The sequence below is a fragment of the Wyeomyia smithii genome, chromosome 3, assembly GCF_029784165.1.
Source record: "Wyeomyia smithii strain HCP4-BCI-WySm-NY-G18 chromosome 3, ASM2978416v1, whole genome shotgun sequence".
NCBI lineage: Eukaryota > Metazoa > Arthropoda > Insecta > Diptera > Culicidae > Wyeomyia > Wyeomyia smithii.
The window spans coordinates 64145094-64172015 of record NC_073696.1 but is presented as its reverse complement, the minus strand read 5'-3'; the positions used below and the strand labels follow the sequence as shown (position 1 = coordinate 64172015).

At 39.4% G+C, this 26922-nt stretch overlaps 1 protein-coding gene across 6 annotated transcripts; it reads right to left on the bottom strand.

Annotated features, from left to right (window-relative positions):
• Nucleotides 1-5007: 5007 nt before the first annotated feature.
• LOC129730389 (uncharacterized) lies at nt 5008-26240 on the bottom strand. 6 transcript variants are annotated; one of them, XM_055689686.1, is made up of 27 exons: nt 25855-26240; nt 25208-25593; nt 24947-25154; nt 24689-24877; nt 24449-24625; nt 21499-21831; nt 21333-21443; nt 21091-21271; nt 20908-21035; nt 20746-20823; nt 18588-18827; nt 18413-18517; nt 18271-18333; nt 11734-11808; nt 10939-11022; nt 10745-10876; nt 7602-7751; nt 7447-7530; nt 7233-7388; nt 6996-7157; nt 6761-6934; nt 6332-6486; nt 6076-6268; nt 5883-6014; nt 5464-5819; nt 5304-5388; nt 5008-5244 (listed from the first exon to the last, which is right to left on the bottom strand). In XM_055689686.1, exons 1-27 carry the CDS (start codon nt 26074-26076, stop codon nt 5143-5145), a joined length of 4461 nt encoding a protein of 1486 aa, XP_055545661.1. In that variant the 5' UTR covers nt 26077-26240; the 3' UTR covers nt 5008-5142. The 6 variants fall into 6 exon arrangements, 5 of the variants coding, with proteins under 5 accessions (XP_055545661.1, XP_055545662.1, XP_055545665.1 ...); XR_008728849.1 differs by having other exon boundaries at nt 5190-5244; nt 5447-5819; XM_055689687.1 differs by lacking the exon at nt 24449-24625.
• Between the last annotated feature and the right edge of the window lie 682 nt (nt 26241-26922).

Sequence of the window (26922 nt, the reverse complement as noted above, 5' to 3'; positions counted from 1 at the left end):
CCAACCGTATACTAACCGAGGACGCATCTACTCGAAAGCTTATGCGTCAGGAGAGCGATCATCTGTTTGGGCGATGCGGTTGGAGTGCTCTCGCGAAGCCACCCAAAAGAGTCAAGCTTTTGCGTTTAACTCGCTCGCTCGAAGTCGAACCAGTCCGGTTGTATGGTAGTTTTTTTTCGAGCAGCATTGTTTTGGTGCCATCTCATTCGTTCTAACTAGCCGGTGCTTACTGTTGCTCTCTCACTTGCGCAACCGAGATGATTTGGGTACCGGTTGAAAGAAACTTGAAGTTGTTGGGGTGCGTGGGGGGTAGAGGGAGGCGGTGGAGCATTACAAATTCCCGAAAGTTCAGAATCGAGCACTGGCTGCGTCATTGATTGAACTTTTATCTTTTATGCTTTGTTTTGTTTTTTTTTAAATATGTATTTTTGTTTTAACACGGGTACAAAGAATAAAAAAACATAAAAAGATTTCGAATGTTTTGGATGCTTGGACAGAATTGAAATAATCATACTAGGCACAATTATAATAGCGCACGCGGGAAATCTGATAACACTGGTGTTGCACTCCAAAAGCTCAAACAGGAAAAATGAAAGATTATAGCTATTCAACCATTCCCGTTAATTTCGGAGTCCCTAGCCATTTCCCCTTTTACTGAGACTTTAATGAGTTTTCACGTAAACATAACGTTAAATCGACGAACCCGGCAAGCAATTTTTTTACGACACTCCCACGTAAGTTGACGCGTTTTGCTAATGACTAGGGACACCAAAATTCACAGGAATGGTTGAATTGAATATGTGTCCCACATCAAATTGTACCACGGAAAAACACACAGTAGAAAAATTACCTAGTTGACCGATCCTATTCACACTTTCAAACAATAAAATACAACCCATTAGTACTTTTCACATAGGGTAATCGCTCCTATATTCATCTCAGTACCTATTAGGGTGGGGAATCGTTATATGGAAAAAACGAAACTTGATAGCAGAAAGCCAGAACCAAGTTTTTTTTTTGTTCTATTTGGGGCCCCAAACAATCCTGAATTTATTGAAAGTCGATTGGTTTTGTCTCCGCTTGGCGCATTGCATTTTAAATTTATATGGAGATTTGTATAGAAAAACCAACTTTTCTGCATTTTCCATTCTAAAGAGCTCAAAATGGCTCAAAACCATAGGTTTCATGACTTCAAATGGTAGGTTTTTCGATGCCTAACAACTTGGCCGAAGACACTAAATCACTAGGGTGTGCCAAAAAAAAATACTAGAGCCGTTTAAAGTTGAGTATGTCGAAATTTATGTTGCAAATCATTTTTTCTACCAACACTGCCAGTGTACTAGCGTTAGTCAGGTTTCCATCAGAAGTAACATCTGAAACACGTTGTAGATTCTACCTACGTCTAGAATATTGACCTAAATTTGTTTGCTTGGTCCAGTTGAGTGTATAAACTCGTTACGGCAGGTTACTTCTGATGGGAATACTAATGACGCCGGTACATTGGTAATGTTGGCAGAAAATAAGATTTTTTGCGTTTAAATCGACATACTCAACTTTGAACAGCTATAGCTCTTCTTGGGGGCATTCTAGATCTTCAGTGCATTCGGCGAAGTTGTTAGGCATCTAAATTAACATAACGTAGTGCATTATTGAGCCCTCTTGAAAGGTAAATGCAAAATGATAGGTTTTCCCATATGAATTTTCATACAAATTTGAAATGCAATGCGCTAAGCGGAGACAAAACCAATCGACTTCAGGTAAGTTTAGGGTTGTTTGGGTCCCAAAGGAACCAAAAAAACTTGGTTCTGGAAAATCGATCACTTTTCCCCACCCTAGTACCTATATTTATCTCATCACGCCTTTTTGATCAATTTATCGTCAAATTTTACCATATTATCATCGTAAAACATCGCAAATAGATTTACTTTAAAAAGGTGTAGAAATTTGACGGTAAATTGGACAAATGAGAGAAATAAGATGAATATAGGTGCATCTAGCTGTTGAGATGAATAATGAAGCGATTATCCTATTTATTTCATTCAACTTCAATCCCCTAACTGTACGCTCGCATCTTACTCTTAACTCCATTTATTAGGTTTTGTAAAACATCTGGCTGCAGCTTTTTTTGCACGGAACCTACTTTTTCTTTCTTCTCCTAGGGATGTTATTTTATAATGCCTGCTTCACAATAGCCCAGTATTTTTCGATAGGCCATAGGTCCGGGGCGTTAAGAGCGGGGGTAGGGTTTCATGTCCTAGTGTACGAAAGTGACCCCGTTGGCTTCGTACCACTCCAGGACATAATTTGAATAGTGCCACGAAGCTAGATCCGGCCAGAAGGTAGGTCCCTCGTGTTGCTTCAACAGAGGAAACAGACACTTCTGTAGACACTTTTTGAGGTATATCTCCTTATTTTCACGAACGGCGTACTCCTTTTGCCACATAGAAAGATCGCTGGCCAAATCAGGTATTTCTAGGCAAACTCTGAAAGTTTCTGCTTCCTCACTACCTCCGAAACATCGAACTTATACTGGGCAGTAAAGAACAGTAGCCCCAACAGCTGCCGGAAGTCCAATGATGAACCAATGAGGCTTCGTCAGCATCTGGGGATTCCTTTGTTAATAGACCATTACCCCACTTTTCGACAGATAGTGGTAACTATGTTAACGTTAAACTCTGTGCTTTTTCTGATGTAGCATCGAGTGCGTAATGTAAATTCTGCTCAATTTATAATTGTACTCAATGGAGTAGAGCCAGTCCAATAGGAACCATTATACACACAATTTAACACTATTTAACTTTGGTCAAAATTGAAGTGATATACTCAAATGGAGACAAAACAGCAGGAAGGTAATCAAAATAGCCAATATCTGATTACTGTTTTTTTTTTTTTTGACCCCTCATATCAATTATCATGGCAACGTTCATTTAAACGGATTCTGAAAGCCCGAAAGAGCAAACATTTGGTAACAAGGAGCAAACGAAAAAACAAACAGATCATACCTTCCAGAATCATGTGACTCCGTTAACAATATATGCTTTCGAAGTCTCTGGCTCATTATCAAAAAATCGTAAGAATTATTTTGTCCTACAAACCATCGCGATGCAAGGATTATTTCTTCCAACCATGCTTGGTATTCTTTTCAATATGTAAGAAAAGCAGAGTTAATATTCTCCGTTTACTTCTTGTCCAGCATGAGAGCTGCGTGTAGCATTTTTTTGCACTACACTTTTCTTTCAGTTTCGTGCTGTGTCACAGTTGCTCGCAGAGAAACTAACACACTTGCTGCTTACACCACAGCCAAACGAAACAAGAATGGTGATTCACTTTAGAGAGAATACACAGAAGTACGCCACACTATGGTCGAGAAATGTGAAATAAGAATGTTTCCCGGTTCAAAAATTTCTAAGTTCCAGAAAGTCAATTTTTCCTTCTTTTTTAGAAAACAAAAGATCTTGACGTTTTCTGCATTTCTAAGACATTTGGCATCGATTTTTTTTTTTTTTGTTTCTACAATTCATTAACTACAGTGCATTTTTTTCGTCGGTCAAAAACTTGGAACCTTGACCACTTTCAGACACGGATCGAATTCTGATTCATTTCGTTACTGAAAAAGAAATCCAATATTTATAATTAAATCACAAATCAATCAATTTTCAAGGCTTATCCCATCTTCGTGAAATCATTTCACCGTTCAAAATGGTCATGAAATAATTCCACGCGAAATGTCGCTTTTTTCTGTTTTCACTTCAGTGATATGACAATCATAATAACCAAAATTTCACGGCAGATGTCACTTTGCGACGTTTTCCGCACTTACGTGAGTCCCGTAATAGGGTTTTATTCACTTCACTCTGATTTTACCGTGAAGTGACTCCCGTAAAAACCACCAAAGAGTATCATGAAATATTTAAGAGTTACTTAGTTATTAATAAAAGAGAAAGTGAAAAAAAAATGTTAAATGAACTTTGTGTGAACAAAAAAAAAGTGAAAAAAGAGAGTCTCTCACAGGTCCTTTTAAAAAGTCACGCGAGATAAGTTACCGCAGACCTCATTTCATAATTAGCTATCTGAGACTGTCTCTCTCCTGTTCAGGCTACTTGAGATGAATGCTCCCAAATAACGTAGCTTTGTCATAATTCTCAGCTCTACGTTTCCGAATCTTTGCATTCCTGAATATTTGCTGGGTTGGGTTGTCGATGGATCCCGAATTAGGACGTCTGTTTTAGTGACGTTGAGCTCGAGACCGAACTCGCTCAGGCAGGGTCCGATGAGACTTATCAACCTTGGGATTTGTGTTGAATCCGTGGCTATCAGCAGGATGTCGCAGGCATGGCAGTTTTATTCTGCGCGACTGACCTAGAAACAGTTCCGTAATTCGTAATTGCAGTTTCTTCAGTACTTGGTCGAGCGTTGGTGATAACGGGCATCCCTCGTACTTTGTTGTGGGCTTCCGTCCTTTGTCCGTACCACTGCAGGTAAGTTTGTTCTGTGAGGCATACTGCCACTATGCGATTAATTTGGTATACTGGTACTCCTAAATTCGCCACCTGTAAATTCATGGTGTCAAATGCCTGTCTCAAGTCTAGGAATACTCTATGACGTATATAATATACGTTATATTCCCTTCCGCCATCGTTCGTCCAACATTTGCCTGACAATAATATAAACCTGATCTTCTGCGCTCCTGTTGTTGTGATACGCGACTTGGTAATTTTCTACGTCTCCGAGATAGGATTCGAGCTGTTCTGACGAAAATCTGGCGTAGATTTTGTAAATGGCTGAGCAAAGAGTGATACGTACGAATTCATTCATGTTTACAGAAATGGATTGGAAAATTAGCTTTGCGTCCATCAAAATGCTGAAAATTGTGATTTGTTTAACAATAACTATGCGAAAATTGGTTGGAAATTTTGTATAAAATATATTTTTTATATATTTATGTTAGTGATGTAGAACCAGCGCGAATACGACACGAATTTTCGGATGAGACAACAACGCACCAGCTTAGAAAACAATTCCATTTACATGTGAAATACTAAAAAATAAACTAGTACAAAAGATTTTAAACAAATCAGCTACTCTAGATAAAATGCATTCTGGGTCCCTAACGTTACCAAAACGAAATCGCACTGAAGCGGACTATTTGGGCGCTAGAATCTCCCGCATCCCCTGTTGCCAAAATTGTCTGGTCCGTTGAATTCGACTGCTCGTAAACTCCATCTTACGAAACAGTTCGTCATTCTGAAACGTGCACTCAGTTGCAATCATTGCATTGCGAACGCAATCTGTAGGATACGAACCTCTCTGCAAACCGGATCACTATTCGATCTGACCAACTTGTAAGCTTCCGGATAGAATTGTTGGTGCAACGAGGTGCTTATTGTTCTAAAAAAAACCCAAATGACAAATCAAAGTCAACGACATTAATTGCGCTCTTTATTACATCCTATCGAGAATCACCTGTGACTTTCACTGCACATATGGTGATAATCTTCCAACTTTCGAGTAAGTATTACCGAGTCCCTGTGGTATTCGTACAGTTTTCCCATGATCTTAATGCGATCCTCCTTGAGTTTCGTAATCATCCGTTTTTGTTCTTCGATTCGCTGCTGGAAAACCCGTTCTCGGTTTCGCGACTCCTCGGCGCACTTTCGTCCCAGCTCAAGCGTGTTGAGCGTCTGCCTCTTAAACTCCACCAATTTCCGATAGTTGTCCTGCTGGATTCGCGTAATTTGACTCTGTTTGACAAGATCCTCATTAAACCCTTTTAAATGTTGATACGCCTGGTAGATTTCACGATAGTCTGCCTCCACTTCCTAGAAATAAGTTTGTCGTTGGTTTGAGAAAACAGGATTACTCTAAAAGAATTTTTAGCAAACCGCTAAACGTTTCGATTTAAAGGAAACCTCCTCTTCGAGTTTTTTCAACACTTCACAGAGGGCACTTTCTTTTCCTGCAGAGCATTCCAATTTTTCGCCGAAGTCCTGAGCCTGCTGTCTGAGGGTGTCTCGCTAAATGCAATTTAAGTAACAGACCATCAAAAGCTAGTTAGATTAAGTAAACAGTGCAAACCTCTTTCAATAAGTCATCTGCTTTCTCCCGCAGCGTTTCCAGCTCTTTCCGATAGTTCACCAACTGATTCTCACAGTGTTGCAGTTGATTTTTGTGATCCTGTGAGCTTCTCCGGATGCTGTTCAGTTCTTCCGTCAGCTTTTTCTCCCGAACCGTGGAGTCTTCGCGAAACTTTTCTAACAGCTGAGATAAACTAGAAAGAGAGTGTACACAAATTAGTTATTCGAGTTGAAGATTTATCAGAAAAAGGTCATACTTGGCATTTTTCGTTTCCATATTATGAGCGGTTTCGGATTTGGCAGCCAAACGTTGGTTAACGTCTCGCAGGTTTTGCTGTAACCGTTCTATCAGATCCTCCTTGTGCGATAAACACTGCTCCAGATTTGAGTTTTTGCCCTTCAGTTTACCGATCTGAAAATGGAGGGGGGGGGATGATAATCAAGGTTAAGTTGTTTGTAAAATAAACAAGCGCTCATGGGAGGACTAAATAGAAATCTGAATATAAATTGATTAGTTTGAAGTAAAACAACTGGCAGTTTTTCATCCTTCAATAAACATAACATAAACCAAATCTTCGAAAAGTGTCATCTGATATATTCTTCTTTTATTCTGACACTGAAATAATAATGTTAGACTAGTTTTATTATAGAGCAAGTTAATCTTCTACAACTTATCACGTATTTACCTGTATGAACAACTCGGTGGATTGTTCCGTGAGCCGAACCCTCTCCTCGACGTATTGAGTTTCCAACTTTTTAAATTCAAAAGTTTTCTGCTTGAGTGCGTCAGCCGCCTTGGTCGCTTCCAGTGTTTTTTGCACTACCTGTTTTTGCAATGAATGTGACACGGGAGTTTTGGACTAAAAGAGTAGAAGTCAAATTATGAGTCAGTTCATCAGTAGGTTTTCAGTTGTTACTTACTCTCTCTTTTAGACTGTTGTTAAATCCACACTTACACATTCGCTTGTGCAAGCTAAGGTCAGCTAACAGTTTTTCCTTTTCAGCGTTTAAACTAATGATTTTGCTATCCTTCTCACTACACGAAGAATTTAGAGTGCTCACATCTTTCGTAAGATTTTCGCACTATTTTTCCCAGTTCAACCCGGAAGATAAAAAATAAAAGTACCCAATCCCTTTATTTAAATCAAGAGGATTTACCTGAAATTTCATAGCGCTGAGCTCCTGCTGCAACTGTTCAATCGAATCCCCGTAGGATTGCATAGCCTTCTGGAGGATATCATTGTGGGTTTCCAATTCCGCGACCGTATTTTGCAGTTCGTTCGACTCCTGCAACCACTGTTCATGTTGAATAGTCTAGCGTCAAAAGAAAGTCGTAGCAATCGTACAAACATATTCTCACAATCACCTTTACCTGCTCGTTACAGCTCCCTAATTGTACGCTTAGGGACTCAATTTCGTCCCTCATCCGTTGCAGTTCCTGCTGATGCTCCGCATCCTGCAAGCGATACTCAAATGTTGATTGATCCATGATGATACGTTCTCACCCCTGTGGTTAGCCATACTCACCATTTCGGCACACTTTTTCCGGAAGTAACTTAAATAATCCCGGTCACGCTGTCGGGAAATGATTTCCTTCTGAACGTCCACCATCTGAGCTTGTAGGCTGTTTAACTCGTTCTTCATCTGCTGCACATGACGTTGCTTTTGTTCTTCGAGCTGCGAAGCACGAACAAAAAAAAAGTTATTTCTCTTATCGAAACAAAGTAACATAAACTCAAGTAGAAGTTTTGCATTTAAAGTGCAATTTGCATGATCGAAAAAGTTGTACATCAATTAGCTGGAAACTTTATGTTTTATCGAAAACTTTTTGAAGATCACGCAAGTATGTGGCAAACCTGTTGCAGTTTAAAATTGAAGGAATTTTGTTACACGTACGATAATACTAGAAAATATAAATCTTAAGCAAATATGGTTTACTGTGTTGTTCTAGTCGGTTACTATAGACTCACAAAAACAAATGTTTGTGGGTATGAATAAAATCAATGAACCATCAACGCCCTTTAAGGTGCGATAATATCGTAATCCTGAGTGCACCACAACATTAGTCGCAACCTTTCTTCTTACACTGTCAAAGTGGAACTAAATTTACTCCGTCCTTTCGGGCTTTCGCGCCTAACTAACGGCGCCAGGAAACAGTTACTACTAGATAAATGTTTCACACATTTGCCCCATCCCCTGCTTGAATCGTCATGTATCGCAATTCTATCAGCCACCATTCCATCAACATATAACACCTTTGCCCACAATTCGAGTTGGGAAAGGGCAAGAATCCGTTTGCCAAGCGTGGGTTTTACTACCGGGTGTAGTTTGTGGGCCCATGGTTTTCCCTGTTTGCTGCTTTATGCTTATTTACGATATTTCTACTAACCTAGAATTCCAAACCAGGTAAATGGGATTGATTTCGTATCTCAATTGTAATTATCAAAAGTGAACAAGAGTACAATACAACGATAGCATAGCAAATTTAAATGGGCATTTCATTAAATAGTTACCTTTTTTGAAATCGGTTATATTAATAAAATCAAATCTAAGACATAGATGCCACCAAGACAACACCCTCTTAATCAAGATTCATCAAACATAATTCTTACTGTTATTGCCACCTAATGTGGGCATTGGCGGGATTCCACGTAAACTCGTGTACGTATAGTTATCAACATCATATGTACTGCCGCTCATGGCAAGTCCGTCCCAATTGCATTTTTGTCAATTTTGAGTTTATTTATGGAATCAATTCCTTTTTATCTCTACTTTCGATAAAACAAATATTTTTGAATACTTCGTTCTGAGGAGTTATGAAAAAATAGCAAGTCGGTTTGTCCCATAGCAAAAGTGATCGCAAGTCGGTCCCACTGCAAAAATCTTCGCAATTTAACCCCTCAGCTAATAATGATTATGAAAAATGTGATATTTACCACAACTTATGGTCTTCAGGATTAGAATTGGATGTACCAAGTGATATTCGATAGGAGGTTTGATTGAATTATACGCGGTCTACATCGTGTGGTTCTAGCTGATAGTACAATGTTATCTTCAAGACAAAGTTTCCACCAGTAGCTTCTTCCAGCTGTTGTTAGTTGACAGTGAACGCTTTAGGTGTGTCACTGTATTATTAGTTGAAGCATTCTTTAGTAAATACTACTTTTCGTATTTTATCCGTATTTTATGTAAAGACGTGGGCAAGAATTGTTCAATTATTGTCGCGAATTTCGTTTTGAAGAATTTGCCAGTCTATTAAATACTTCGGTTCGCTACTTAGCTGTTTTTCGAAGGAGCAAACATTTTCCTAAGCTATAGGTGTTCTTTCATATTTGCTTCCTCTGCTACGTGGAAGCTGTCCGCCGTCACGAACGTGTGACCGCTCTCAGGAAAATTTAGAACAAGTTCCTACACCTAAACTGATTTCGAATTTATGAGTAGTATCAAATGTAAAAACAAAATCTAATTTTATTTTGAGCGGCGCAGTTGGTACATTGTGCTATGCTTCTCACAAAAAAACTTATTTAATGAAGCACGAGAGAAGGTCATTTATGAATTGACCTGCGATGGATTCATTCCAAACGCAAGCTATAGCACCGCCGTCGATTTGCAGTAGTTTGTTTTTCATCACCGGTCGTAGCTGTCTATGGGACTGACTTGCTATCATTCTGGCTACGTACCGTAAAAGTAATCGCATATGAATCCCAGCTTATGATTTTAAACAAATTTTGATAAAGTTTCGGTGTTTATACAAGTTTTATGATGCAAAAGTGTTAGATTGTCATTGCAGTACTAAATTCTGTTGATGGTCTTGATTGAAAATGCATTCAAGTGCAAAATTTCACCCAAAGCGTTACGATTTTTAATTGCTGTTTTCTCGTCAGCACCAAAACGCAAATGGGACGGACTTGCTATGAGCGGCAGTGTACCGCCCATTCATTACACTTTTACAGAAAAAATAGTTTTCACCATTTGATTTTTTTTTTTAAAATGGAGAAGTTTTAACTAAGAGAAGCTTTTTCCTGTGCTGTCAACGACTGCGTGAACTGGCGTAAAATTACTCATTGACCAATATTGTACAAATCGCTTCCTTTGAACCAATTTCACAAGCACGCTATGTGCTAATCATATTCACTTATCTGACATTTCGATAGTATAGCTAGGTGCTAGTAAGTAACCATCGAAATATATATCGCGTGTTATAAGAAGCATTCTAGCGCTCCGTTGCGGGATATTTTCCATTCTAATACTTGCTCAATCTTATACTTTAGACGCCACGAACGATTTTTACTGCAGATACAAATCAATGAAGTCATACCAGTTATTACTGACACAGACGCTCAAAAAAGTTCTAATGTATAATCGATAACAACTACTTGATGTAATAGTTTAGTACATTGCAAATAAAATAATAAATTTATTTTTCTTTCCATCAAGTGGAAACTATGACAGGAAAACACGAACATACAGCGACAATTCAATTCAACCTTCTTTGTTTTCAATTCAAGACCTCAGCACTGCAAACAGTGCCACAGCAACAGCTTTCGCTCCATACCGGCGCTCCGGGCGGTGCCTGAAACCCATCAATGAAGACAAATAGCGCCCAATGTGTCAAGCAAATTTATTCGACTACAGCATAAATTCAACACCACTTCAGATTGGCTTCTTACCTCCCGTTTTGTACCCAGCAGGGCTACCAGGTCCTTAAGCTCGATTGAATCGCAAGTCAGCTCCGATATTTGACAACGCAACTGTAGATTCGAGTCACGATACTGGTCGAGTTCGGTGTCCTTGGTGAGATTCTGCCGGGACATGCCATATGGCGGTATGAAATCGTACATTATAAAAAGAATACTTTACTAACCTCCCGAAAAGCATGATTCAGCTGCTCGCTGAGCATTGAAACCTGCGACTGTAAAGTTTCAATTACCTCTTTCAAATGGTTAACCTAAAATAAAATATAATAGCACTTAATTTTTTAAACGAATAAATATGTTGAACAAAAAGACGTTAACTTACCAAACATCTTTTTATGTTAGGTTAGGTTAGGTAAGGTTTTACAGCAAACGCTGCTCGAAACGCTTACATTGATAATTTGCGTTGCAAATTTTTATTTAAATTTTGAATATCTGATATCAATATGAAACAAACTCTTTACTTAACCTAGTCGCTTAATACTTTGTATTGGCACTTGGTTAACAAAATATGACAGCTATAAACGTTAATTCAAAACAAACAACCACGTGCTATTCAAGTTTACTTCGTCAGAGATTCAAAGAGGCATTATGTTTCACAATATAAATGTTATAAATAAGCAAATAATAAATAACCTTACTGGCTACTAGGACATTTATAACTTTGAGCGTTACTCGGACGGAGAGCCAAGTAGATATGTAAATAAAAATGTTAGAAAGAGAGGGGGGCGGAAACAAAGCCAAAACAAGAAATGCTGCTATTATTGCTCGGAAACAAAAACCAATCAAGAGTCATGCATCGCCCGCCAGAAGGCACTCCAGTAGGAAGTTCCGCTTCCGCTGTTATTACTGTTGTTGCTGGTGCTAATGTTAGTACTGCTGTGGTAGTTGTGATGCTGCGAATGATAGACATTCGGACTTGGAACGGCTGCCGAACTGCTGCCCATTAGAGAAGTTAAACTCACGGAGGAGCTACTGTTGCGCTTTGTTTCCTCAAGTGCGGTACGTAGGTTGGAAATGGTCACCAGTTGATTTTTGCACTGAATAGTGAAAAGGGAAAAAACAACAGGAAGAGATGCAAAATACATGATTTAAATGTTGTAAATAGTGTTTGAAGAGTACGAAACTCTGAGTTTGATTTGTGCTCATGTTATTCAAAAAAGTCATATAAGTTGAATATCATCCAATTATGGTTTGTCATCTTCTTCAACATTTTTTTTGCAAAAATTTGGTTTCGGCTAAATAAATCAATAAACGCAAGTAAACCCTTCATTTACTATCTGAGGAAAATACCGAGGGAGTCGGCCTCCCCATTCGATCGCTTTTATGTAAGTTTCAACGTCTTTGTCATTATAAGGCCGAGCGCTGTCATGCAGTAGAATCACTTTGCCGTGCCTCTGCTTGTATTGTGACCGTTTTCCGCGCAGTGCTCGACTTAATCGTGTCAATTAAAGTTGGTAGCATTCCCCAGTGATGATTTCGTTTAATTTCAATAGCTCCTAATAAATAACACCAACCTGGTCACATCAAATATACAATATAACCTTCGCAACGTGTATATTCGGCCGAACCAACGATATCGAAGCTTGGCCGGGCAGTCCCAAACTTACACCCGTCGCAATGCGATGAAGAAATCCCCTTCCTTTTTGCCGTTAGGCATGGATCCTAATCGAGCAATACCTTTAATTTAGTGTCTTTGGAGGTTTTTAGCTTTCCTTCACGCGGACAGTTGTACTTAGATCAGTGTGCCGTAAAGTTATTTTTAACTCTCGATGCGCTTCAGCCGCCCTTTTTTGTGATACACTTCCCGCAAATGATGATTATTTGGCACAAAATTAGACATTTTCACACAACTAAAAGTATATGACGCTACAATAAAATCTCAAACGTGTCAAAGTGATTTGTGACCAAGAGAGAGTTATAAATAATAATTTGTTTTTTTTTTAGATATTCAACTTCGTAGATAACACTGGTCGACAAAATGAAAACAAGTGGATTCCAAAAGCTCAAACCGGAAAGAAATGAAAGATTATAGCTATTCAACCACTCCTATGGATTTTGATGCCCCTAGCCATTACCAGAACGTGAGAGTTCGCATAGTACTTGCTAGCCGGGTTCGTCGCTTTAATGTTATGTTTACTTATTTGAGTTTCTGAAAAAAGTTAGTGACTAGGGACACCAAAATTCACAGGAATGGTTGAATAACTATAACCTTTCTTTTTTTCCAGTTTGAGCTTTTGGAATGCACATGTGTTAACCAGTGTAATATTCACGGAATGGGTAATTGTCTGAAAGCTTCAATTCTCACTAACATTTTCATACTACGTGGTAAAAATTGATAATATCCCGCCTTTGTGATTTAACAGCTTTTGGCAGTTAGCGTCTGTCTGCTGACCCTAGGGTTTTTTTGTGGAAAATCCTAATAGACAGGTTTACACAGTTAAAATTATTCCTTATAACCAGTTTTTGTTTCTCTTCAGAATCGATTTCAATAACATGTAGTAAAATTACAAAGTACTTAGTTGAGTTAAAATCTCTCAACTTTGTTCGATAACAGCCCGTAGATGCATTTCGAAGCCATTACCAGCCGCACGCACAACTCCGTTTGGCATTTCGTCTCAAATCTTCACCAAACGTTTATTATATGTGTCGAATGCCTAACGTCGTCCAACTTTCCTAGCATGTATGGACAGATACTGAGGTCTAGCGGGTTCAAATCCGGTGACGACGCAGGCCATTCAGATGAACTGATGAAACAAGGCAAATTCTGCCTACACCATTTCTGAACGATCAATGCCTTATGTGCTGTTGCTGAATCCTGTTGAAAGCAAGAACTGTCTTCCCCAAAAAGCATTTTAGCGCAAGGATGCAAATGGCCTTAGAAACGTGTTGCAAGTAGTACTTCTTATTTACTTTCAAGCCCCTGTTAATGAATAAGGTAATTCCTGTTGGTCGATATACCTCCCCAAACCATCACAGCTAACTCATTTTGATATCGCTTGACTGTGCTTTTATCGGCTGGTATATCACGAAGACATGCTCCAAAAACACGGTCATTTTGCTTGTTCAAAGTTGCCTCCAGAGTAAACAACTTTTCGTCCGAAAAAATAATGTTGTGACCTGCGTGCGTCTTCAACAGCAATCGAGATCTAGCAACCCTGTCGGCAATATTTTTACGAGTTAATCCGTGAATTTTCTGCTTCTTGAAAGCTGAATATCCAAGGTCCTTTATGATAACATTTTACATCAGCGGTTCTCAACCTTTTTTTGTCCACGATATTTTCCAAATCAATCGTACCCCCTGGGTTGGTTTGTTCTCGCAGAGTGGAAGAGAGTAGTGGTAGATCATTTTGTGGTAGTCTAGTTCAAGTTCAACTTTAACTATGGTTTGTTGGATAGCTACAGTCAGGTTTAAAAGCGAGAAAGAATAAAGAATGAAGTATTATAAAAAATTGCTTTTTCCGCCATTACTGATTTTTTTTTCGCGTACCCCCTGAAAGCTTACTCGTACCCCCAGAGGTACGCATACCCCAGGTTGAGAAATGCTGTTTTACATGGAAGTGTGGCTCATGTTCATTACAAACGCCATTTTTCTTGCCGAACGGGCTAGATTGCGCCTGAAACGTTCCTTCACTGCTCTGATGACCGCTGGTCAGACTGAATACTCCGTTTTTTACCAGTTTTCTTCTTGGAAATAATTATACCTGTATCCTTGAAACGCTCGATGGTCCTGTAGACAAATAATCTGCTTATATTCAGATGTGACAGCTTCCTCCTGATCTCAGTAAAAACGTCACTCTTTCAAAACATGCTCTGATGTTTGTCATGCTGTGACAGAAAATACAACGAGGGGCACTCGAATACGTGTATCACTTCTATGTTGCCACCCTGTATATTGGAAATTCACGTGAATGATATTTTACTCTGTTACACATAATATACGTATGAAATACTTAAGAAATACAATAGTTCGGATGTTACGCTGTGAGATGATGGTTAATTGAAATCTCTAATCTTGCTACTTCACGCTAACTGGAGCACAGAATGCTCAAACATTCTCAATTTTACCTTATCTGGCTGCAAAAATTCTTTTAACCAAGTTTATCATACTGCTCTGTACTTTATCATAGCTTATTTTGCTTGCGTATACTTCATAATTTTTTAACTGTTTTTCAAAACCCATTCACACTATTAATATTAAATCCTATCGCATTTCATCATATTTTCTAAAACTCTAATGTACACTATCCAACTCAGTCATACTACACGGAGTAATTCATCATCCGTGAAAACCCATCATAATCTATCGTACATTATATTTTATTGCATTTTATTATGGTCCATTGGAATACTACACTGAACTGTATCATTCTTGAAATCCTCCATACTATTGTTCTGCACCATTATCCGTTATATATCTAAGTTTGAATCAACTCATCATTTTTCGAAATTCTATTACCTCCATAAATAAGTATTAGTAACAAATATAAAACTGAATAATCATGATGACTAAGTATAAAATGCTTGTGATAAAAGTTCAATCCATAAAATCTCGAATAGGAAACGCAACGTTACACCAGAGCACTTGGTCCATAGTAGCTTGTCGCCAGTTTCTTGAGTGTCCTACATTTCCGAGATCTTGCTCCACCTGGTCCAACCACCTAGCTCGTTACGCACCTCTACAGCTTTTGCCGGCCGGATTGGAGACGAACATCATTTTTGCGAAACTGTAGTCCGGCATTCTTACATGTCCCGCCCATTGTACCCTTCCAGCTTTAGTGACCTTCTGGATATACCGTAGAATTGCGTCATTTCTTGGTTCATTCTTCGCCTCCATACGCCATCCTCACATACTCCACTGAAGATGGTCTTTAGCACACGCCTTTCGAAAACGGCTAGTGCTTGCAAATCCTCCTCGAGCATTGTCACGAGACATGGACCCGTAGAGGACTACCGGTCTTATGAACGTCTTGTACATGGTGCACTTGGTACGGGGGCAAAGTTTGCCAGACCTCAACGTCTTGTGAAGTCTTTACTGAGCAAGCCTTCCAGCTACAATACGTCTGCGGATTTCTCTGCTTCAGTTATTGTCTTACGTAGACCAAAACAGCACTGTACATAATCCATAATGATCCTAATCAGTCTTGTTAGTTTCGTAGGGAACCGGTCATGACTTTCCATAGCTCTACACGTGTCGTAAGCGGCATTAAAATAAATAAAAAAGTGCGTGGGGACTTTATATTCGAGGCACTTTTAAAGGATCTGCCGAAGATTTTGGTCCTTTTTCATTCGCCCATCTACGAAATCGGCCTGATATCTTTCTACAAACCTTCTTGCTAACGGCGAGAAACGGCGAAAGATGATATGGGAGAACACTTTGTAGGCTGTGTTGGGAACCGTGATAGGTTGGTAGTTCTCACATTCCAACTTGCCGCCCTTTTTGTATATTGGGCATATTACTTCCTCCTTCCACTCTTCCGGTAGCTGTTTTGTATCCCAGATCCTGACTTTCAGCTGATGCAGACAGGAAGCCAACCCAATCAGCCTCAGCTTGAAAAGCTCCGCTGCGATGTCAGCTTCTCCAGCTGATTTGTAGTTCTTGACCTGCTTGATAGCATCAATAACTTCACTTATCGTGATGTGCGGTATGTCTCCCTTATTCGCTGTGCTGACGAAGTCGATCCTCCTACCGTCTTGGTCCTCTGCCTCTGAGCCATTCAGGTGTTCATTGTAGTGCTGCTTCCACCTGTCGATCACCTCACATTCATCCGTCATAGTTTCTTCCATCTTCTTCCCGACCAGGCTTCTGGAAATGACAGTTTTTCCGCGACAGCAAGTTTTGAACTAATTCGGCTCTCATTGTGGTGCACAATTCTCCCTGCGTTTGGTCAAACCCACGGCAGCTTCGTTGCCTGTGTAAGCTTTAGCTGTATGTTAGCTCTCCTGAATGGCTAATTCATGAGGGTGTTAGAGTAAAAAGAGAGAACAACCGTCAGTATAGTGTCACACCGCAGTCTTTTTCCGAAGCCTGATTCCGACCCATTTCGTCTTATGGATCTACGTATTTCTTGAGAACGATACAGCTTCTCCATTTCCACACTCCACACTCCAGCTCTTCTAGGCGGCGCTTTTTGTCACGGAAAAGGTGGGTTTGCTGTCTTCGTTTCTGTGTGTATCGATTCACGTTATGACGGGACCTTTGCTGTAGCATCACTGCCCGCGTTGCATTCTTCTCATCTAGAATCGTTTGACACTCCTTGTCGAACCAGTTGATACGTCAACTCATCTCGACGAATCCAACAGTACCCTCCACTGCGTTGTTAATGGCTCTTTTCACAGTACTACAGCAGTCCTCCAGAGGGGCTTCGGTAAGCTCTCCCTCATCCGGACACGCAACCTCAATGCTTTACACGTACTCAGTGGCGACTTCGAGGAGTTTAAGCCACTCTAGACAATACTGTCGCAGGCGACGACAGTGGATGTTGTTGATAACTGAAAGTTATTGGCGCATTTCGACTATCAGGAGATAGTGGTCAGAATCGACGTTTGTGCCACGATAGGTTTGGACGTCGCTAATAATATACCAGAAATGCCTTTCGTCCATCAAAAGTTGATCTGTGGTGATCTCCAAGTGTACCGATATGGGAGTGTATGCTGGAAGTAGGAGGTGGTAGTCATTGTGTCGAAGGCCATTTTTGTTCGAACGGTGTGCACGGAACGTTGCGATAACCGGTCTGAATTCCTCCTCCTGGCTAACCTAGGCGTTGGGATCTTCGATAACGATTTTGACAACATTTTTTGGGCAGATATCGTATGCACGCTCCAGCTGCGCGTAAAAGGCGTACTCAACGTCTTCGTTAATTCCTAGATGAGGACTGTACACGTTTGTGATGCTAACGTAGAAAAAACGGCCCCAACATTATTTGCTTCCTGTACTGATTGTTTTACGGTTGGCTTGTAAGACCTGCACCAACCCCCAGTCTCATCGGAGGACCATCGTGACAGTACTATTTAGAGTCCCACGCTGGCCCAGGACGTTGGAAAACAACACTGTTTTGAGCCAAACCATCTTGGTGAACAGACGCGTTGTTCCAAAACATGTTTTATGATTTAGCGAATTGAAATTCTGGATTCGAAAAACTTATTCTAAAACACTTTGAGCACGTAAGAACTTTTTTTTTATATATATAATTTCAATCTCTGGAAAATCTACATTTCAGGAGTGTAGGTGTAGGTAGAGCGAAATTTTAATTTACCAACATAAAGGATAAAACATTTTTATATGATATGTGGATATATGCCAGTTTGCCAGTTCATGACCCAAAAACCAACAAATAAAACATTTTGTTTGCATAACTCTGGCATTCAAATGAGATTTCGTTAAACAAATGCGTTTATCTTCAATAGATCCTATTACGAGGCTTTGTAATTGCATTATTTAGACGGTACGCAATATACAATTCTAATGACTCATTGAAATAATAGTAAACTGAAGCACTTACCTCATCTTCCACTCGGCCTTTCTCTTCGATGGTACGTTGAATGTTTTCCTTGTAGGAATTCAGCTGTTGCGTGGTAATATTTCAATAAGAAAATAAACAGAAATATTATTTAGTGGACTGCCTTAAGATAGTATATACTCACAGTTTCCTTCATGTCATCCAGCTGCTGCTCGAGGCCATGGTTTTGCTGTTTAAGCTTTCCAATCGTTTCATCATGGTCTCGCAACGCTCGTTGCAAATTCTCAATCTAATCCCCAATAAAGAAGAGAGGTACAGTCTGGAATGCTTCAATAAGCTCTAATAAATCCCATTCTTACCCTCTTATTATAACTCAATCGCTCTCTTTCCACCGAATCCTGCCGTAATCGCACTCGATAAAGTTCTTGTTCCTTGGCAGAAACTGCTTGTTCCAGCTGGCCGATAATGTCAGCATTTCTTTGAAGCAGTGAATCTTTCGCCTCGATTTCCTGCTTCAAGTTTTCAATTAGACAGTGCAGAGGCGTTGCATCCAGCTCCGAAAACGAGCTTAAGGTATCGTCTGGCAAATCGTTTCCTAGCTGGAAAATGCCCATTATAGTGGCTGTTCAATAAATCTAAGTGCAGCTGCTCTTTCAAATTATGTGGTCTGTATAAGCAAATAACACGCCCGAAACCGACCCGTTCACTACATGTCACGCGCTACAACCGGCCCGAGAGGCATACTAATACTGATCCCTCCAACCGTTTTGAAACTGTGAAAAACTCACAAACCATCGGATTTTCCTGCGCTCTCTTTGGTTCAACCAAAGAGGAAAACCTAGCGCTCGTTAAGTGCATAAAGTACACTCGAATAGTTTATCATCTCGGCATGTCAATATGTGAATGCTTTTGCGATATGTTTCCAAGCATCTCGACGAGCAAATAATAAAAAAAACTCAATTCTTTCGCACCGTCCCTTCTCATCCGGGAGCAGAGGTTGAAAATTGTTTATTTTTGAAAAACTGCATTCTCCATCCATCCCGCGTTTCGTCGGAAAAGAGACCCGAGACAGGCACAGATGCATTAACATTACAACACCCACTAACTGTGTGCGGTGTTTTACCGGCTCTTACAGATGACGATAGACATTTTCAAATAATCATCACGACGCCATCAAGTTTGAACGGTAACGGTCCGGGATTGGCAAGAGGACTCTGCCTCACCATGTCTGCTGGTTGTGAGTTGTGAGGGCGACGGAAACGTTGAAGTTTACAAACAGTTCACGGCAGTCGCAGCTGACAAAAAAGAGAATAAAACTTAGAAAAATTAATTTGATTCGACGGCATGCGGCTCACCGTGTACCTCACCTCTATCCCAGTAAATGCAGTGAGAATTGGGAATAATATTCTAAAAATAGTCTGCAGTTGCACGTAGCGAAATGGAGATGGGAAATACTGTCACGTTACAAACTGTTGGTCTGAACAGTTTTAGAGGGTCTATGATGGAAAGCAGACTATTCTAAATTGTTGAATCGTTTTTAAATTGCCGGTTGTATGATCAAAATGTCATGATGGTAAACAGGTTAGATTATAGAATTGAAAGTTAATTTTTACTAAAACATTAGAAGACTTCATTGATGAAACTGTTTGAATTGGTAAATAAATATCTAAAATCGCCAACACAAATTACAGCCCCTCTTAACAATGTTGAACTTTAACGGAATTTGCTAATAAATCAAGTAATAAAATATTAATACTGTTTGACTTAAATACTTAACTATAAGATTAGCCCTCCAAAATAATAAATTAAAACGTGTTTATCACACAATCATAAACACATTGGAATACTAGCGTCATTAGTAACACAAAAAGTTACTAGAACACAGATAATTAAGTCAATAATAACAACTCTTTGTTGAGTAGAATGTTAATAAAATTGTAAACTGTGCACATTCGTTTATTTGCAATATTATGCCAAAATAAGGTTACGGTGCTTCAACATTTATGCATTTTTCTGTGAAATTCTTATCCTATCATGTTTTTGGAGCAATTTTCATCGCCATCCGGCAATGAATGGAAAACAGCGCACAGCAACAATTGACAGGAAGCCCCAGCCTGTCAATCTAAAAATACACGTGCAGCAATTATCTGTTTATATGGAGAAAAATCATCTCCACTTACACATTTTTCCTTCAACAGCCAGAAAGGAATGGAACTCTGTTTGCTATAAATAGTCATTGCCAGTCCAAATGTGGGTTAAATACTGAACGCTGGCTATGTCGTTTCACACCACCTTACGGCAACGAGTGCACTTTATGGAGAGAATCAATCAGCTTTAACCAGCCATTGTCAAACCGGTGGCTTAATCCGACATCGGTTGTGTTTATTTACCATGCGAGCGGCGTGCAACAGATAGTTTGTACGGTACATGATATATTTAGGATAAACAGACCCACGCGCTATTTAAGAGCATCTACTCAAACTATCAACAGAAGCAAGGGTAAACAAATGATCATACCAGATAGGCGATTTCCTCGGCCACGGCTCGCAATGCGTTCTGCATTTGCATCCGCTGCGCGGCGAAAGATTCGGTGGACTGTTGGGAACACACGAGAAAGGAATGTTACAATTTTATTTGCACCAGAGTTTGTCATCGATTGAAGCCGATGACTCATCATACCTCACGGCTTGGTTCGGCTTGAAGGACGACCCTTTGAGAATCCAGCAAGCTGGCACGCTTTGCCACTAGGAGACCATTATTGAGATTCTCTATCAAATCATCTTGCTTGCGTTTGTCGTGCTGTAGAGCTGTGACGATATAAAATGCTTGAATTTGAAAATACTGTTCAAACGTATTCTGTACCTGCTATATCTCTCTTCAGTTCTTTTTGTTCCGCGATCGTTAGTAAATAATGGCGAGTAATACTGTTGAGGTGCTGTTGCAAAGATTCTAGTATCAAACTGTCATTTTCGAAGATTTCAGATGGAGCGTCTTCCAAATTAAATACTGTTTGAGGAACTAATTCCTCGATTATGCAAGAAATCTAAAAAAAAGAAGTAACTTTGTAGAACATCTAATGGCGACCAGCGCTTATGATATTTCACCTGTGGTAGTGGGAAATGATCTTTGGTTGTTTCCCTAAGTACTTTGATCAGTCTCACAATCTCCGTGCGAATCATAGCCAATCTTTTTTCATTATTTTCATACTCATCTCGCTAATAAAACATATTGATTAATGCAACAGAAGGAACTATGATATACGGAACAAACCAGAATCCGATATTCACTCTCCGTAGACTGCAGCTTGTCACATTGTTGGGCAATAATTTCATCCTGAGATTGCTTAATAGACTGCAGTTCTACCAGTCGAGTGCCCATTTCTGCCAGCTCCTCCTTAAGATGTTGTAGTTGCTCCGTTTCTAGCTCGCTCACTTCTGTCAATCGATCCAAACTGGTGCGCATGGCAGGCGATACGGTGCGTTTCACAACAGTATCGGTTGATGAACCAGAATGGGCACTTCCAAACGAGGTAACAGATTCGGAGGAACAGAGCGACATACTGTCGAGGCTTGAGCCGTTGGAGTCGAAAATAGGCATCGTATTCTGGGAAGTTACAAAAAGGAGTTAGATTGTTAACTGTGGACTTTTCGTAGTAATATTAAGTACAAACAAAAATTTACTGAATTTAACTATGCCCCGTTGTTAGAAATGAACGATAAATGTCAAGAATATATTATTTATATTAATAAAACGAAAACTGAAGAAAACCCATATTGCACGTAGAAAACAGTTTGTCTTGTTAATTTTATTCTAACATCACGGACCAAAGACTTCACACCCGAAAAAAACAGTACAAACCCAGTTGATGTATATTATAAATGCAAAATTGGCTCAAATGTTACGTTATACCTGTATTTTTAATTTTTTTAAACTTTTTTTTGGAAATGGCAGTAAGCTCCTCGTAGTTTCAAAATATTGATTGCTTTTTAGAGCATAATTAATTGTATTTTTTTGTAGAATGAATGTAGAATATTTTCACAACTTTGTCTTTTATTCGTCATCTTATTGTCGAAAAAGAACTTTATGGCGAGTCAAAAAATATCATATAGGGGAACAAGGGGCAAGATGGCCATACGGGGCAGAATGAGCATATGTTGTTTCTAGGTTTCTGGCAGTAATTTTGGAACTGTTATAAATTTGAATCATTAACATTAATCTGAAGATGTAATTTTATTCAAAATAACTGGAAAAAACAAATTCGCTTTTACACAATAAACAATTGTATCATTCATGCACGTCTTGTGTATAATATTAAAGCTCACAAGCGCGAAAAATAAGGGTTTTTGCATGCGTATGTGTCGTTTTGGGCTCGAAAGTTTATTTTCGGTAATCTTTATTGATATTCAAACAGTTTCGATAAATAATGCAGTGTTTTCAAATGAAACATCATCTAAAAACAGCTCTTTCTCATAAGTGTTTCTCATGGGGCAGAACGGGCACTGCTGGTAGGGGCAAAATTGCCATACCTATGCACGAAAACATAACCTACAAACCAGAAAGTGCTGTCAAAAAAGTAAACATCGTGCTAGCAGCAGTTAATAGTAAATTGGTTCAGAATTACAAACGGTTGTCGGGGCGCAAAAAATGGTCACAGTCATCATTGGCCACTGCTATAGACGCGGTTATTTCTCATCGAATGTCAGTGAACCGAGCGGCTATTGCACGTGGCATTCCTCGGCAAACGTTAAGCCGACATTTAAGGCTGCGTCGAACAGATTCGTTTGTTTTTTTTTTTTTTTTATTCTCGCTTATTTTCCGTCGGTCTATTTCCGCCACTGCTGTGGCCAATTACCGACGCCCAGGGAGGCGACTCCACACCCAGGTCCCTAACTCACGACCCGTTTATTAACGGACCGGCGCCAACGGCTTTACTTCCTCATGCGATGGAAGGCGTGATCCCAGAGATTTTTCGCCTCAGAAAATCTCCCGGTGTCGGCTAGGATTGAATCTAGACCAGTTGGGTTGGTTGTGAGTGGATCACGCCACCTCGCAACCATCGACACCTATGTCGGCGGTGGGATTCGAACCCAGGCGTCGAGCGTGGTTGGCGGAGACGTTACCAACCACACTAGGCCCCCGCTAGATTCGTTTGTTGACAATCATTAAAATAAAGTTACCTAAATTTAAATTTTGTCATGTTTTATTATTTTTTCATCCGCTCAGTAGTGTTTTATGGACCAAAACCTATTTTTATATGCGGGCAAATTCATAGATAGTTTTCAAATTGAAAAAGGCTAAAAAATTATGCTGTTTCGGAGTATAAATAGTGAAACAGGAAAGGAAAACTTTGTTTTGGTACCTACGAGTGTACGTTACATTGATACATTGTTTAATGTTTGCTTGAAATCGAAAAATATGAACATGCCCATTATGCCCCATAGGTATGCCCAATCTACCCCGTACCGCGACCAGCCTCATACTTTTTAGTGGCTTAGGAAATTATTTATAAATATTTAAATAACCTTTTTCTTAAGTTTCCAATGTAGCTACTCTTGAGTATTATTCTTACTCTATGTAGTAAAAATGTATTTAGTAGCTTTTTGCTCACTTTGCCCTAACAATTTGATAAGAAGCTTAAGGTGCTCATCTTGCCCCTTGTCCCCCTATTGGTGCCACAAATTATTAGTAAAAAGCTACAGAAAAGTTAGTATTTAATCTAGTTTTTACTCAGAGAGACCGTAAAAAACAAAAAGGATAATTTAAACATCAATCAAGATTAAAGCTTCTTATGAATAAAAACTTCTTGCCGTCTTACAAAACCATATAACTTAACGTCAAATCAAATAAGTTTTATGATTGTAACTTCTTGAAAATGAAAGTGACAGATTTGTTAACTGGCATCCGATTTAATTGTATATAGAAAATGTTTAAACAAAATAAATATTTTACAAAATAAAATGCCAGGTTCTTTGCTTTAGTTGTCTCCAACATTGCCTACTTGATCAATTCTTTTTCTAATCGTTCCATATGTAAAGTCAGTGGCATACTCTTTTCTGACCGTCACAACGCTTTTGTTTCTACGTTTCCTTCCATAGCTTCTAAATAACTTGGGATTTCTTTTAGTCTAGCAAAACAAAACAAAAATTCCAGGGTTAGTTCGGTTACCCAAGCCACGATCCCAACACTAACAACATGAAGCAATGAAGAGAAAATCACAAACCTTCTTCTGTAGCTGAATCTCCTGACGCAACTGTGCAATCACTGTATTGCGGTGCCTTATGGCGACATTCGCTTCATTCAGTGACTGCTCAATATCCAATAGCTTTTGCTTGAGCCGACGGTTTTCGTCATAATGAATACTAATCTCGTTAACCAGCGATTGATTATCGACATTAGACTGTTAAGATGAACGAGAGATAGGAGTTGCAGAAAGTTGTATAACCTACCCCGTGCTACATACCTGGCTATTTAATTGAGCATTCAGGGCAGCAACCTGCGCTCGAAGAGTCTCATTTTCCCTGAGCAATGCCTCCATTTGATCCGACTTAACACGTACAAGATTTTGCATATGCTGCAGCATTTTCCAATTCGGTTCATTCAAGTCCTCAATTTTGTTTTCAATAAGTGAACGACTCTGCTCAGAATCAGGCTACAATATTGCAAATAATTTATAATGGTAATGCAATTTTAACTTTGATGATAAGTTTAACACCTTTACCTGCGAAATTGTTTGTGCATTTTCGAAATTGCTTTTCATTGTCTCTATTTGCTTACATAGACAATCGATTTGTAACGTCTTTTGTTCCAGTTCATCATTTTTCTGGCTGATATGTTGGCGCAAGTTCTGCAAGCAATCTCTATTGCAAACGTCACATTCCTCGGAGCTGTAGGCAAGTTCTGTCGCAAATTGCAGCTCATCAATGTTCCTATAAATATCAAAATAATATTTATTATTTTTTTCCGAATTCCAACAGCATACTTTTGTTCTGCCATAGATTCTCGTCTAACAATATCAGTTTCCAACAATTCATCGGTGGGACAATTTGACGGAACCACTGGATTCAGCTCCGCGTCTCCTTCAGTTTTTTTACCGAAAATATCGTCGATACTTAGGTCCAGAAAATGTATTCCTTCGATATCCCACCGACCTGACGTGTGAGCTCTTCTTATAACTTCCACCAATCCATCTCTATCATTCATTAAGCGTGCTTGTGTTTCTGGACCAAATCTAGTCAAATTTCGTTTGTAGGTTTCGCTCATGCGACTCAACTGCCGTTGACATGAATCTTGCATCGCTTTGATCGCTTCTACCACACCGATATTGATGGAGCGCAACTCTCGAACCCAGTCTTGGTAGACTTTAATCTAAAACAGAAAAAAATAATATTCCCTAATGTACCTTGGTTTTATGATGTGGCCATTTATAGACGATACGATTATTGTTATTAGTTACGCTGCTCAAGGTCTGTGCCTGTACGCGAACAAAACACTGATGTGATGTATAGTGCCCTTGAAAAACACATTCACGGGAGCCACCTGCTGCGTATGGTCGTGGTCCAGTGGCCTTGGAAGTTGCGCAAGCTGTGGTGCACTTTTTGCTACGCTCCAGTCGGTACACTTACTTACCTTGTAACGAGGATCCTCAGTTTCCTGCTCGACCAGCCGTAAACGGTTCTCGAACACCTGATTAATCTTCTCCGCAAGACCGATGGTCAGTTGCCGTGGTTCTCCGCATGTGCCACAATCTCCACCCTCCTGGGGGCATCTTCGAGCGGGTGAAATTTCTTCAGCTGCAAGCGCTGTCGGTGTTCCATCCTTGACGGAAGGGCTTTCCGGTCCGTTATCCATCGGGAACCGACCGTGGTTTTTATGATTAAGTTGACACTTCGACAGAGTAAGAAAGACTGCCACAAAATTTAGGAAAAAACGCCACACCAATCACTGCCTGCTTTGTTTACGTTCAAGGCATAAGCGTACAGGTGTAAATAAAAACCAGATTTTGTGCCACGGTCTGACTGAGACTGTTGAATAATACGAACACATGCGCATGGAGCGCTTCGGAGAACGCTTAAGCTTGACTTAGTAGGGTGGCGCACCAATTGTAACTTTGCATCTGTCCTATGATAAGTGAAATACCGGACAAAACTGAATGAAACCTTGCAAAATACACGAACATTCAAAATATTTAAGCCATAGTTAAAAAGCGAGCTGGATAGCGAAAGATCAAAGCCGAAATAAATCTTACTCTTATTATGCACTTGTTAGAAAAAGCAAAACAAATAGCATGTAATTCACATGTTCAAGAATATATTCTATTTTCTGAACGGAACTATTGCATAAAAATTTAAAATAGCCATTCCGATCTACAAAAACTTTATCAGCCAATTATATAAGAATATCTTATTGAAAACTAATTATTTCTACAAACTCACGATAATAATCCCAACATTTAAAATTGACACATGATCAGAGTTTAGTCTGTGTTATTCTGAAGTTATTTTCATTCCGATTTGAAAAAGGTTTAATCATATTAGAAAACCAGAAACCTAATCCTGTATTTTACCCTTTTTTCTATTTTAGATCAATTTTCATGTCAAATCTATTTCTTTCACAAATGCCTTATTTATTATGTCCAAAAATTTAAGTTGTATTATCTCCAAAAATTAGACAAAATCGTTTAAACAAAAAAAAACT